Source organism: Chlorocebus sabaeus, chromosome 4 (assembly GCF_047675955.1).
Source record: "Chlorocebus sabaeus isolate Y175 chromosome 4, mChlSab1.0.hap1, whole genome shotgun sequence".
NCBI lineage: Eukaryota > Metazoa > Chordata > Mammalia > Primates > Cercopithecidae > Chlorocebus > Chlorocebus sabaeus.
Genome location: NC_132907.1, coordinates 23,830,720 through 23,845,834, shown reverse-complemented (window position 1 = coordinate 23,845,834; position 15,115 = coordinate 23,830,720). Strand labels below are relative to the sequence as shown.

Below are 15,115 nucleotides of genomic sequence, written 5' to 3'. Positions count from 1 at the left end.
TAGAAAACTTGTTAAAATCTTAATTTACTTTTTCTTCATTATTGTTTGTATTTACATTATCAATTCCAAAATTTTTCATTGTCATAGTGTTATGTGTATAGAGTTTCTCTTTTTCATTAAAATATTTTATTTCTCAGATTATGAAGTTTTCATAATATTTTAATTTTTTAATTAGATGAGGAGTTAACAAAATCAAAGCCATCTGCTCCACCCAATGAGTAAGTTTCCATGTTTAATTCTTTTTAAAAAATAGACTTTATTTTTTAGAGCAGTGTTTGATTCATGGCAAAATTGAATGGAAAGCACAGAGATTTCCCTTTATGCTCCCTGCTGCTTCATATGCCCAGTCTCTCTCACAGTCAGATTCTCTCACCAGAGTGGTACATTTGTTACAATCAGTGAACCTGCATTGATTGACACATCATAATCACATAAAGTCCACAGTTTACATTAGGGTTCATTCTTGGTGTTGGACAAATGCGTGAGGACATGTATTCATCATTATAGTATCATACAGAGTATTTTTGCTGCCCTGAAAATCTTCTGTGCTCCACCTTTTCATCTCTTCTTCCACACACTTACATTTTAAGTATCCTTTTGTCCTTTTTTCTAGAGTTTTATTAGCTCTATAGTTTTAATTCCCGTAAAGTTTTGTTAATCATCCTGTTTTCTGAGCTGTCAAATGCCCTGTTGGAGTTTTTAGAAGTTTAAATTTATTTCTCATTTGGTAATATGTCCTTTTACAATAAGAAAGAAATCCATTTAACCACAGTTGGCCTTGGTAGCCTCACTACTTCTAAATAAATGATGAAACCGTAAGTTCATACATATCTGTATTTCAGCTGTTTAGTCTCATGGGAATTTTCTCATTTATTTCTTCAGTTTTGACTGTGACCTTATAAAATAATATACTTCATAAGCTTCAAAACAGAGAAGTGTCTCAAGTTGAAAAGGGAGAGAGAGGCCAGAAGGCATGTTGCCAGCTCTTCTTAAAAAAAAAAAAAAAAAAAAAAAAAGCCAATGTTGGATGGGTGTCTTTTTACTTCTGTGTCCATCAGTAAGAATACTGTCTTTGAGTTAATGGTTTTTTGCTTGTCTGTTTTGAGACAGGGTCTTATTCTGTCTCTCAGGCTGGAGTGCAGTGGCGTGATGATGGCTCACTGCAGCCTTAACATCCCAGGTTCAAACAATCCTCCTACCCCTGCCTCCCAGCTAATTTTTTTCGAAAAAGATACTGGGTCTTGCTGTGTTTCCCAGGCTGGTCTTGAACTCCTGGACTCAGACTCCTGAGCCTCCCAAAGTGCTGTGATTACAGGCGTGAGCCATCAAGCCTGGCCAGAGTTAATGTAAAACACAAGTAAAAGTAGGCTTAATTAAATAGGTAGTTTACAATTATTTGATACTTTTGAGGTACTAATTGAGCACAGTGGTGGTATTTATTGGATGTATCATTTTTAAAGATAAGTTGTTGAGTGTTTTAAAACTGTTTTTAGGAATCATGCAGTTGCAATGCTAGGCTTTATTGTACGAGGTGTAGTGTGCTTTCATGTAGGTGCATGTTGAGATGCTGGATATGTACTCTTAGATAATTACAGCACTTCATTATAGAGGGCCTGTTTTTTTGTGTAAGATTTCCTAAAATTTTTTAAAATAATGGCAGTTTGATACATTAAAATATGTAAGCCATCTTTCTGTACTTAAGGGCTTAAAAAAATCACTTTACCCTTTTTCTTCATCTTTGAAAATAAGTATGGCCTTATAAAATTTTAACCCAATTTTATACCACTTAAATTTTCTGTTCAGGATTGGGTGCTGTCTGTGAACCAGCAGACCTGAGCCTGTTTTAGAATCAAGTAGCTGTATGTCTTTGGGCAGTTCATTTAGACGTGTGCTGCTCTTTTTTATATGTAAAGCTGAAATTATTATTCCCATTATGACAGCCCCCAAGGTTGTTGAGTCTAACAAGGCATGATGAATGGGAATTAATCTTCCCCATTCTCCTCTGCTAACTTCACATGCTATCTTAGGTTATGCTTCTAACAAATATTGGCTGTTAAATCTGTTAATCAATTTCTACACATATACTACTGGTAGAGTATCCAACTTTTAAATTAAAAAAAAAATATTTTTTTTAGGGACAGGGTCTTGCTTTGTTACCCAGGCTGGAGTACAGTGGTGCAATTATAGCTCATTGCAGCCCAGAACTCATGGGCTCAAGTGATCTTCCTTAGCCTCCCGGATAGCTAGGACTACAGGCATGCACCACCATGCCCAGCTAATTAAAAAAAAATTTTTTTTTATAGATACTGGGTCTTGCTATGTATGTTGCCCAGGCTTGATCTTGAACTCCTAGTCTCAAGTGATCCTCCCGCCTGAGCCTCCAAAACTGTTGGGATTATAGGCATGAGCCATGGTGCCTGGCCCCAACTTTTTAATTATGTTTATTGAGCTGTTAGAATTCTTTCTATAGAATTATTTTACAAATAAGTGACTAGAAATGTTATACTAATAAAATATTCTTTTGTTAAAATTTTTACTTTTAAAATATTATGGTAGAAAAGGAACCAGTGATTTACTTGCTTGGGACCCCCTATTTGGACCATCTCTTGATTCATCTTCATCTTCACTAACTTCATCATCATCAGGTAAATATATATATATGTGTATATATATGGTTTTTTTTAAGTATAAGGAATACTTTAGTTGCTTTTTCTCATTCACTTTTTATGCGTTGTACTTAATGATCAAAATTTCTAAAAATTTATCCTCTGTATTGCCAAATAAAAGTGATTTTATTTTGGTTTTGTTCTCTTAGGTACTCTATGACTTAACAATAAACGTGTAAAATACTAAGTGTTTTTTTAAATTGCCATGTTTATTTCTAGGCATTTTATATCATTATCCAAATAATAATTCTTATTGTTTATAGATAATTCAAATACAAAATACCTATCAATGTTCTTTCTTGATGGAAGTTTAAGTTGCATCTAATTTTCTAGTATTATGAACATTCATAGAAATAACAAATTTTGTGCATATGTCTCAATATGCTTGTAATAATTTATCAATTTAAAACTTATGGGTTACAAGATGATGTCCATGATACTTATTGCCAAACTGCTTTCTAGAAAGGCTTTAACACTTCCCAAGCAGTTTATGAAAGAAGTTGATAAATGCTTTTTAGTTGTTTTGGCAAGAATATATTAAGTTTCTCTTTTCATTAGTCAAACAGCAGGCATCAAAAATGTATGTTTAATAAAACCACTGCTTGTTCAAAACAAGAAAATAAAAGCAATTTTAATTGATTTTCTACTCTCTTCTCTGGGTCTTAAGAATTGCCATCCAGTATTTGGGGTTAAGGAAGCGCTGGAATCATGGGGCAAGAACTTAAATCTGTCTAGTTCATGCTAGGTAATATTGTTAGGAGTGCCACACATTCTATTTAATTTTACCACATTAACAGCAGCATGAAGTTGTTTTTGTTGTCCCTGTTTTATAGATTAAAAAAGTAAAGCTCAGAGATAATAAGTAACTTCTCCAAGTTTATGTAGCTAGTAAATGATGAAGACAAGTTTCAAACCTGGCTCTTACTTATTCTAAAGCCATTGTTTTGTCTATCACACTTTAGCAGATTAACAGCAACAACAAAAAAGCCATGTTGAAATATCTTACTATTAAAAATTAAATATTGGTTTTTAAAATTAGACTGTTTAGAAACAAAGTATTTTTAAAAGAAACTGTAAGTGGATTATAAGAAACCTTAACCCTAAACACTAAATGCTGTTTGACCTTTTGAAGGGAAAGTAATCTGTACTTAATACTTGTAAAACAGCAAGAAACAGTCAATAGAAGGTAGTTGAACATAATCTGAAGTGGCTTTATAGCCTTTTTCATTGAGCATTTATTACTATTTAGTATTATAAAATTAACCTTATATATATATTATATAAGGAAAGTAATTGTACAGGAAAACCTGATGTTGTTGCCAAATCTCTCTTTTGTTTAGTAAAAATGTCGGAATGGTATTATGCATTTAGAATAAGGAGTTCTCAGCAGTATTTTCAAATTTTATTAATATCCCATTATGAATAAAATTTTTCAGATTGGTATCGCAGAGGTTTTAGTTATATAGAAATTTCTTCATAATTCTGCTCATTGTTTCTTGATATTTTCTCTAGTATAGTCTCTTTCTTTTTATAAAGTACTCTTTTTTTCTTTTGGTACTTGTCTAAAGATGGCTCATATCACCATCACTTCAGGTAAAAAATTGTTCATTTTCATTTAGTGGTCATTAATGTTTGGCCGTTAAGAAATGATACAATATTTATTAACTTCTTGCTGGTTTTAAAATTCACTTCAGTATGCATTTTTAAATCTTCCTATATAGTATGAAAAGTAATATTATAAATTTTGCCTTTCAAAAAAATGTTAGTGATGCTCAAAATAGATAGATATCCTGTTATATAGTAATTACTGTTAAGTCTTCACTTGAACAGAATATAATTATTGATCAAACTAATTCATAATTGGGATTCTCCTGTTCTACAGAACTGGTCCTAAGTGAAGTTATGAAATAGGCATTTTATCTTAAATTTTTATTTCACTTATTTTTATGTTTTCTTGGTACTCGCTAGTTACAACAAGTCTTAAATTTTGTCCCACCATTCTTTGCAATGCACTTCTCTCCCATCTTAACATCCTCTACCCAGGTACCCATTTTAACATTTTAGCAAGGTCCAGGTTGTGAGATCATTCCCTACTCTCCTGTTTGTCTTTCAGAATCTTAATTCATCACTGACCTCATCTTAAAGCAGGCTAAAAAATAATTTCAATCAATCAGTTAATAACTGATAATTAAGCATCCCAGTGTTGTTACATGTTTTAAAATGTTGATTAGGGCTTGGCTGAAAAGTAGTTTCAGTTGCATCTTATACTATGTAGACTATAAATAAGCATTCATGTTTATGTCAGATATGAATATATATAAACAATATATGTATTTTTAAAAATTTAACACAAATATCTTACACTTACCTCCCCTTTGGTAAGTGCCAGATTATAGATTATTTTCTCTGCCCATGAATTAATTGAACTCTTGTGCTCGCAAAAAAACAAAAACAAAAACCTTAAAATTATTTTTTGAAAAATATTGGGCTGTTTTTAAATATTGACTCGAACAGTGATGTATTCCGATGTAGTTCCTGGGGCAGTTTTATCACAGGACAATGATGAACTTTGTTGAGTACCACGCATACACAACATTATTGCTTTGCCACCTTGTCAAATCTTTTTAGATCTTGTACTGACTGTAAATAGTTACCTTTGCTCCTCTGGGAAAACAGGAATAACTCTGACTTTATATAATTTTGGACCTTCAGTTTTTCATATGCATTTTAAGTTTCTAATGTACATATTTGTTTTCTTCAGTTAATGTAGTTTGAACTTATGCTTTTCTTCTGTGTGTTATTAAATTTTCTAGTTTCAAATAATTAAAACAAGATAACTTTTTGGCTATATGGATTTATATTTTAGTTCTAGAATTTTCCTGTTGCTTCTAGTTTTTTGTTTTGTTCTTATTCATCTGACCTTACAGAGCAGAGTAGGAACTTCACTTCCTTTCTCACTGATTTTCCTGGGTGTGTGATAATTGAACATTTACTTGAAACCCGGTCAGATTCTGAGTCTAGAAAGTCCATCACCAGACTTTTCCCCAAAATCTCTACTTTATTCTGCTGTAACAGCACCACTAGAGAGCACAGATAAAGTTCCTTTTGCTTCATGGCCGTGAAGTCAGTGGATTTTCTTTACTGATGAACTTGTTGCAATTAATAGTTCCAGTGCTGCTCAGAAGGCATTCCAGAGATTGCATTGTAAAGCTGAAAATACTTTTAGGTTTCCTAATGCTTTGGATGGGATTTCTTCCAACAGCTGCATTTCTGAGGATCACAGTGACCTTTGCCTAATATTACATGTTTTGAAAATGTACCTACAGAAGCAGCTAACAGTGCTGCTGCTATTTCTTCTACATCATCATTATTGCTTCTAGATTCTAGATTAGTTTCCACTTTTGTTCAGATAAAGAATGGTATGGCAAGCATGCTTTGTCTATTCACTTTAGGTAATGTCTGAGGGTAGATATAGAATAGCCCTTATCGCCAATGTTTTTTTATACTTCACAGGTCAATTCATATTTCTTGAAACACTGCTTCTAATAGAAATTTGTAGCAGTGAGCTCCACCCCACCGCCAGCAAAAAATAAAACATAGGACATTGAAGAATGTAAACAATTGCAGTTATCTCCTTCAGAGGCTTCTAGAAGCAGTGCCTGATTGACCTGTGCAGATATAATATAGATTCATTTATAAACAGTGGTGTTAATAAGTATTGTTATTGGCTTTTCTCAAAAAGCAAATTTTGACTGAACTTACTACTTCTACCAGGCTTGGTTTGAGTCGATCTAAATGCCATTTGGACAGGCCACTTGATCAGTAATAAATGCCTCTGCTGTGTAAACTCTCTCACAAGTTTGAAATAACTTAACATAGGCTAGTGCTGGTTTCATTGATAATGAACATATCTTTAAAGTAGACATGTAATACACAGGGAGGTGTTATGGGCCTCAGATTTTTGTGCACATTTCTTCCAGTGTACAGCTTCAAGTGTTTGTGCAGCATGAAAGAACGGGAACTGACTGGAAAAAGGCCTCAGAATCTAAGCTTGATTTACCAGCTTTTTTATTTTCCTTAAGCAACCTGAACAGCGCTTGCATCTTTTATCTCTTATTATGGTATGCTTTCTAAGTGATTCCCTACCTCTCATGCATGTACAACTTTCAATCCTGTGTGACTACCTTTTTCTTTAGGTCTCTTCCTACTACCTCTATGCGTGTTCCTTTCATGCCTCCTTGATTCCTCCATTGATGATTAAAGGCCTTCAGCTTTGCAGTTTATTTCCCCATGTGTATACTTAGGCCCACTTATATATTTTTAATTTTGTACATCTCTAAACTTTGAAAACATACTGAATATATTTCTCTCCACCCATTATATTTTTCAGTCTCTGAATTATAGCCTGTATTTTAGTGTGAACCAAAGGGCTTTGAAAATCATTTAATTTATTAATGATTATTAAACATGACTTTAAAGAGGGTTTAAACCTATTTACTTCCATTTTTTTACTCCTGCTTTGATTATGCTAATACATTTGTGACTTTTGATGATGTATACATTGACATTTATCCAGTAATTTACATTGTGATGAGATTAAGAATACAGATATTTCTGACTTGTAAAATTAGCAAATGGCATTGAAAACTCAACACCAAATTTATATAGGACTTAGGAACAATTTAAGATATTATTTTGAACACTTTCCAAAGTTAACTGTAGTGATTTGGGGAATTTTTTTTTTTTGTAAACTAATAGAATATCTAATTATTTCAAATAATGTTACCCACCAAAATGTTACAGTGTGGTTCAACTTAAAAGTCAAATTTAATAATTTTAATTAAGGTAAGTATTTTATTTAGAGTTTACAATATTATTCTGGAGGTACAGCTTCAGAACCTTTTGGTCTGGAATTACTATCTGTAAAATAGATGTATTGGCAATAAACAAATGACCTTTGACCTAAAATTGGTTTGTTCTCATCAGCTAATGTATCAGATTTAATTTTTATATGTGTAGATAATTGAAACAGGAATAAAATTTATATGTGTCAGTTATTGAAAGGTTAACTTTTTTTCAGGAATATTACTGGTCACTTCAAAATAAAACATATTTGATAGATTCCTAGTATTTCAACATCTGTGATTACATCTAAAAAAAGAACCTCCTGAAAAATGAGCTTTGATTACCAACAGTTTCTTTATAGTAGAATGTCTTTATGTAAGGATTGCTGCATACTAATGATTTTCTTCAAATTCTCTTTTTCCCCTCAACCAGCCAGGCCCACAACTCCTCTTTCTGTAGGCACCATTGTCCCACCTCCGAGGCCTGCTTCCAGACCAAAGCTTACTTCAGGCAAACTCAGTGGGATTAATGAAATAGTATGTACTCAGGTTTTTAAAAAACTATATAACTGTTTTGATTTAAGATGCAAATGATATTTTTCTATATGCCCTTTTAGTTAATTGCTTGAAGTTTTCTACCCACATCCTCATAGTATAGAAAAATTTTCCCAGCTAATGCTTCCTTTTCTTTTCCTTATTACCTCAGTGATCATGCCTGTGAAACAGGACATTGTCCAGGAGGAAACAGATTTCCTGAGAAAGTTGGCACATTATAAGACTACCATTCAGTATCCATTGTCTCACAATAAAGAAGCAGTTTTCATATAATTCTACTTAAAGTCAAATGTTAAGGAAGTAAATGGTGGCTTGTTCTTAGACCCTAAAAGTATATACTGCAAGGAGGATCATGGAAGGCATCTAAGCTTGGCATTTAAAATTTTACACATAGGGAGACTGGAGTCCACATCATCCAGTTGACTTATAAAAGTACATGCGTGGGTGGGAAATCATTGGTTTTTAAAAGTCATCAGATAGAGAAAATCTATAGACTCTATTCAGTGAGGCTCTCCCAAACCAGTTTACTTGCCGTTGATCTGGTTTACTTTGCTTCGTCTTCTACACTAATTGCCAGTTTAATAACCAGAATTAAATTTATAAGTCCAGTTTAATCTTTTTTCCCTTGATATACATTTCCAGTGGTTTCTCGGTCTGTATGGTTGAATGTTTTAGCTGAATGTACAAGAGTCTTTATAAAGCTGCCTCAACAACCTATACTAACTGTCCGTCTTTCTCCCCTTTTCAGCCTAGATTCCAGCCACTTGAAACTTTTCAGTGTTCCTCAAACACATCATGCTCTTTCACATGTCCATGTCTTCTTCCTGTGCTCTATCTCAGATGCCCCTCAGTTTTCTATGTTGACCTCTTTCTTTAAGACCTAGCTAAATATCGCCACCTAGGCAAAGCCCTCTTTGATCATTCCTTCACTTCTCTTCCTTATACCCAGATACTTTGCTTATATTTCTGTTAGTTCACATATCACCTTGTATGTACTTTGTGTGTGTGTGTTATCCTTACTGGCCTATGCCTTCGTCAGTCTCGTATCCTCAGTACTTTGCATGATGCCTGTTGGGTGGTACACAGTTATGAATTGTTCAGTGAATATATTGAAAAGCTTTGGCACCAGGTATTGAAATGGTGTTATCTTTCTTTTCCAAATGAACAGACTTAGTGGAAGTGAAATGAAAGACTAGGTGCAAGCTGCCAAGGAGAAGATTAATATTTAAGTAATACAGAAATTACTACATTTTAAAATACTTCATTCTCTTTTTTAAATCAAGTTATGACTAGAACTTTAAGTACATTTTAATAAATTGATTTTTTTCCTGATTGTAAAAACAGGAAATGATCATGTAAAATTTGGAAAACAGAGAAAGCAAAGAAAGAAAATTATACATTTCCTCTGTATTTCACCACCCAAAGAGAACTACTGTTAACATTTTTTGGAATGCGTGTTTATCCAGAGGCAGTAAAATACAGTTAAAAGTACTAGCTTATTAGCCACTTATTAGCTGAGCAACATTAAGCAGTTATTTAATCAGAGTTTAGTTGCCTCATGGATAAAATATGTGTAATGATATTAGGTTGTGAGACTTAAATGAGTTAATACATGTAAAACAGAACATTGTTGAATGCAGATAGTTGCTCAAAAAGTTATTAATGGTATAGGCATATTTTTAAATAAAAAGTCATACTTTACATATTTCTAATTTGTTTTCCACTTGCAAGTATATAATTCAAGAATAATCATGAATTATTGTTTGATTATAATTTTATTTATAGAATTAGGGGATACAAGTGCAGATTTATTACATGCATATATTGCATACTGGCAGAATGTGGGCTTTTGGTGTACCCATTAACTGAGTAGTGAATATCGTACCCAACAGTACCCAACAGGTAATTTTTCTATCCCTACCCTTTTCCCATCCTCTGACCTTTTGTAGTCTTCACTCTCTATTATTCCACTGTATATGTCCATGTGTAACCTTTGTTTAGCTCCCACTTATAAGTGAGAACATGAGGTATTTGACTTTCTGTTTCTGAGTTATTTCACTCAGGATAATGGCCTCCAGTTCCATCCATGTAGCTGAATGAATTATTCTTATTTTATAGTCTTCAGGCTTCTTTGAAGTGATAGAATCTTTTGCCAAATAACTTTAAATTGTAAGTATTCATATATTAAAATAAAGTGGGACTCATAGTTGAATCCTTCACATCATCCCCCTATCACCATACACCACCCTCTCCCCATCCTTGAGAGCTTTCTAGAAACCACCCTCTGAGCTTCAGGGAGTACCATTTTAAGTGGCTACAGAGTATTTCAATATATGAGTGCTCTGTCTTCTACCCTGTTGTCAGAATTAAATTTCTAAAAGTTTTCAGAAATTTATTTAACATTTAGTTTCATGTTTCTGTTATTATAAACGATGTCTTAATGACTATCCTTATGGTTTCTAGCATTCATTTTTTTAATAAAAAAATTTAAAAGTGTAATTTATGAACTAAACTCTATGTACATTTTTAAGACTCTTGATAATTATTTCTGTATTGCCCACCGGAGAGGTTATGTTGATTTAAATTTTCTCCAGCTGTACACTGGAGTGCCTTTTTTGTTTTTTTTGTGTGCTCATATGTGCATTTTTCTGGAGAGAGCTCATAGCTTTCACCAGATGCTCAAAGGAGTCTATAACCACATCCTGCCTACCCACTGAAAGAACCACTCGTTGTTCTAGAGCAGGGGCACCCAAAGTGCAGTACCAGATCAGTAGCATTAGCATCACCAGGGAATTTGGTAGAAATAGTTTCTCTGGCTCCACCCCAGGCAAATCGGAAATTCAGGGGAGAGGCCCAGCAACTGTGTATTATTAACAAGCCCTCCATGCGATTCTGATGCATGCTAATGTTTCAGAAACATTGTTTTAAAGCAATGCCATTCAATAGAAATATAATATAAGCAACATATAATTTAAAATTTTCTAGTAGCCACATAGAAAAACAGTGAAATTCATTGTAATATAGTTTATCTGCTATATAAAAATATTATTTTAACACATTCAATTATAAAAATGAGATTTTTACATTCCTTTTGTGTGTATGCCGTGTCTTCAAAATTTACTTTGTGTGTTATAACACATCTCAATTTGGACTAGTTACATTTCATGTGCTATTGGCCACTGTAGTAGATAGCATAATTCTAAAATTAGAGAAAACCACTTGAGAAAAGAGCTGTTTTTGCCTTTACCTAAAAAAAAAATTTAAAAAGCAGTCACATTGTATTGGCCTTGAGGTTATGTTGCCATAGGAGAAATGTCCCACAGTAGTTGATCTCAAGACTTTTTCCAAGCTTGTGAGTTTCAGACTAGCTGTTGATCGATATCTGTTCACTCCAGTGTCCTCTACCACCTTGGTGTGCATATATATACAGCTGCATTTTTAGCATCCTGCTGAATTTTTTCAACCTATTGTCCATCATAATGAGTCATCAAAAAGCTGTACTGTGGAAAAAATAAATGTTAAATGGGTAGGGGGTTACAAATTATAAAACACTTTTTGCAATAAAATGACAGTTTTATTAAAATGAATATCTGTAAGTTTATATTCATGCAATGAAGAGTTGACTAGTGTATGAATGCAAGTAGGGTTTTGTTTTTGCCTTTTTTTCCCCATGTTCCTCAAATAACTGAGGACAGTTATCTTTCTTGTTCACAGCTTTGTATCTAGTACCTAATCCAGGGTCAGACACATAGTAGGCACTAAATAAATAAATATCTACTTGCCTAATACTTTTGTAAGCAGGAAAAGGTTTTTTGTTTTTTTTTTAAATGAAGACAAATATGCCTATTTTTTAAGAAAGCAAAACACCTCAGGAAGTGTTGCTGATGAGTTATTGGTACAGTTAGGAACTTGGAAGGAAAAAAGTCCGTTCACCAAAGTAAAAGATAAATGAATTGGAGTTATATTTTTTATATTTGTTTTATGTTTAATTAGAAAATTGGGAAGACAACAGAATTGAGTCTCTCTAACCTTTGTATGGAGTGAGTTTTCACAGTGAGGAAACATTACAAGGAATTACTGAGGAAATTGTGATCAGATTTGTAAACACCAAAAGTGTAAAGGACAAGCAATATTTAAGGAGGAAAATATTTGCAAGAAAATAAGGCAGAGGGTTAGTGAAAGCTCAGATAATACTAAAACCTCCCCAAATTACATCAACCCATTCATGAAAGTAAAAGTGAAAGTTTCATTTTTATTTTCCAAATTAGCTAGAAAAAAAATTTTAATCCCTTTTTCTTCTGTGACTCATCCATTTGTTTCTGGCAAGGGTGTAGAGAAATAATTTTCTCATATTTGTAGTCAGGTAAAGTGAACAACGCTTTTGGGAAGCAGTTGGGGAAGAAGAACATTTATACTGTTTAAACTAATTTAACTTCTGAGAATCTATCTTAAACATACTTTTTTAAATACAGGAAAATTTTTATGCCCAAAGACCTTTTTTACAGCATTATTTCAAAATAACCTTTTCAGGTTTTAGTATGTTCTTAAAAATGATTTGATATATGGCATCTCTGATACTAAGTTACAAGAAACTCACACAGTAAATTTGGTTTGGTATGTTAAATTTACCTGATAACTTAAAAATCTGCTCTAACAAGAGAGGTATATTGGTTTAGCATTTTGATAAATAACTTTTTGTTTTTAAGCCCAGGCCATTCAGCCCACCTGTAACTTCCAACACCAGCCCACCTCCTGCTGCACCATTAGCCCGGGCAGAAAGTTCTTCTTCTATCTCATCATCTGCTTCATTAAGTGCTGCCAATACTCCAACAGTAGGTAAGTGGGTTATCATCAATTACATGTGAAATGTAGTTGTACAAAGTATATGTATGCTAAATATGTATATATTTTTAAATGGGCTAATGAAGAATTTAACATTAGAAATTTTGTTTTTCTGGAAACACACCTGTAATTTATTAAACTTTCCACACTTTGGTTTTTTTGTTTCACAGTATATGTTGTCTGGATAGAAGAATTTTAACTGTGGTTAGCACCGTTAAGAATGAGTCAAATTTATAAATTGCTGATTAGTATAAATAGTTGAAGGCAAAACAAAATGCAGTTCTTCCCACTGTGAACTGATTGTTGCATTTCTAAGAAAGTTTGTTTTAGAAACAATAGTGTTTTGAAAATGATTGAATGAAAGAAAACAGTTTGTGCTTGCAGTGAATTATATTTTTCCACAAGAATTTCAAGACTTAAAAATAGCTCTTAGGGAAGTGGTCCCCAACCTTTGGCACCAGGGACTGGTTTTGTGGAAGACAATTTTTCCATGGACTGGGGTCAAGGGGATGGTTTCAGGATGATTCAGGTGCATTACATTTATTGTGCACTTTATTTCTATTATTATTACATTGTAATATATAATGAAATAATTATATAACTCACCATAATGTAGAATCAGTGGGACCCCTGAGCTTGTTGTCTTGCAACTAGTCTGTCCCATCTGGGGTGATGGCACACAATGACAGATCATCAGGCATTAGATTCTCTTAAGAGTGCACAACCTGGATCCCTCACATGCGCAGTTCACAATAGGGTTCTCGCTCCTATGAGAATCAAATGCCACTGCCAATCTGACCCGAGGCAGAGTTCAGGCTGTAATTCGAGTGATGGGGTGGAGGCGGTTACTGTAAATACAGATGACATTCACATTCATCTCCTTCTGTGTGGCTGGGTACTAGACTGTGGCCTGGGGGTTGAGCATCCCTGTCTTAGGCATAGCTATATGAACCTAAACCTCACCAAACAAATTCAGTATTTTACTACATCTAGACTTTGCTCAAGAGTTTTTTTTGTCATCACTTCTCAGTTTTTTTCTACAAATTCTTACTACCTTTTTCACCCATTGTTAGGATAATAAAGCACAAAGCCAGTTAGACAAAGCAGCTGTGTTGCAGGAGCAACAGCTTCTCATAAAAATTATAATTGTATTTATTGCTGCTGGTTTAGGTAGTGATGGGTTTATTCTTGATAATGCAAATCACTGATTTGCACTAACTGAGCACTAATTCAGTAATGGTCAAAGTGTGGTCCTTGGACCTGCAGCATCTGCGTCACCTGGGTACTTCTTAGACATGTAGACTTTTAAAATCAGAAACCCTGGAAGTGGAACTAGCAATAGTTTAATAGGGATTCCAGGTGATTCTGATGCATGCTAAGTTTGATAACCACAGCCCTAATTAAGCTGATTTAATTCCAGTTAATTTGTCAAGGCTCACATAGGAGAAAAGCAACTTGTGTGTGGCCATTGTAAAAAGAGGATAAGTAATATAGGCTAGAATGAAATATAAAATGGTTTGGTTTCTAAATGTCTAAACATGATGTCACCATCTTGTTACCTTTGTGAACACAGCATTTTTCCCATCTTTTAATTTTATATAAACTGAATATGTCTAGCAAGTTTGTTCTTTTATTTGGTTTAATGAATACTTCATTTTTATTTTTTGTTTGGTTTTCATTTTTTTCCCACAGAATCTATATTTTAGTCCTAATTGGGACCTACTAGAAATCAGGCAGGTGGTCTGGGTAACCTTCTTTTTGCTTTAGTTCCCCCCCCCCCCCCCCCCCCCGCCATTATCTTTAGATTATTCAGGAGGTTTTTTGTTTGTGATAGAAACTAATTTCTATTGAATTGGTACATATTTGTTTATGGTTTGAGCCAGTGCTGGCAATAGGACAACCAAAAGCAGGTGACAGTGAGAATACAGGCAAGGCAGGTTTTATGTGAATTTTATACAACAAAGATTTTTAAAATCTACCTAAAAAGTTCTCTTTCTTTGCCATGAGTTTTCAACGCTGTTAAGATTTAAGTTTCTAATTCTCCTTGTTTCTTGAAAATGTTTTCTTTTTCTGCATTATTTTGTTTTATTTAAATACAATAGAAGATGATAATTTGATTGGGACACACTCTGAAATTGAAAAGCACTGTGAGACGTCACCAGGTATTGTATCAGAAGCAGATGTGTGTGTTGACTAATGGTCCTTAAG

At 33.6% G+C, this 15,115-nt stretch overlaps 1 protein-coding gene across 1 annotated transcript in view; it reads left to right on the top strand.

The window, feature by feature from the left end:
• Positions 1–15,115, top strand: part of FCHO2 (FCH and mu domain containing endocytic adaptor 2) — a 141,094-nt gene that overhangs the window by 106,468 nt on the left and 19,511 nt on the right. Inside the window, exons 16-19 of the mRNA XM_073014694.1 lie at positions 176–218; positions 2,557–2,645; positions 7,944–8,047; positions 12,772–12,901. Coding sequence (XP_072870795.1) covers positions 176–218; positions 2,557–2,645; positions 7,944–8,047; positions 12,772–12,901 — 366 coding nt within the window. The remainder of the gene's footprint in view (positions 1–175; positions 219–2,556; positions 2,646–7,943; positions 8,048–12,771; positions 12,902–15,115) is intronic.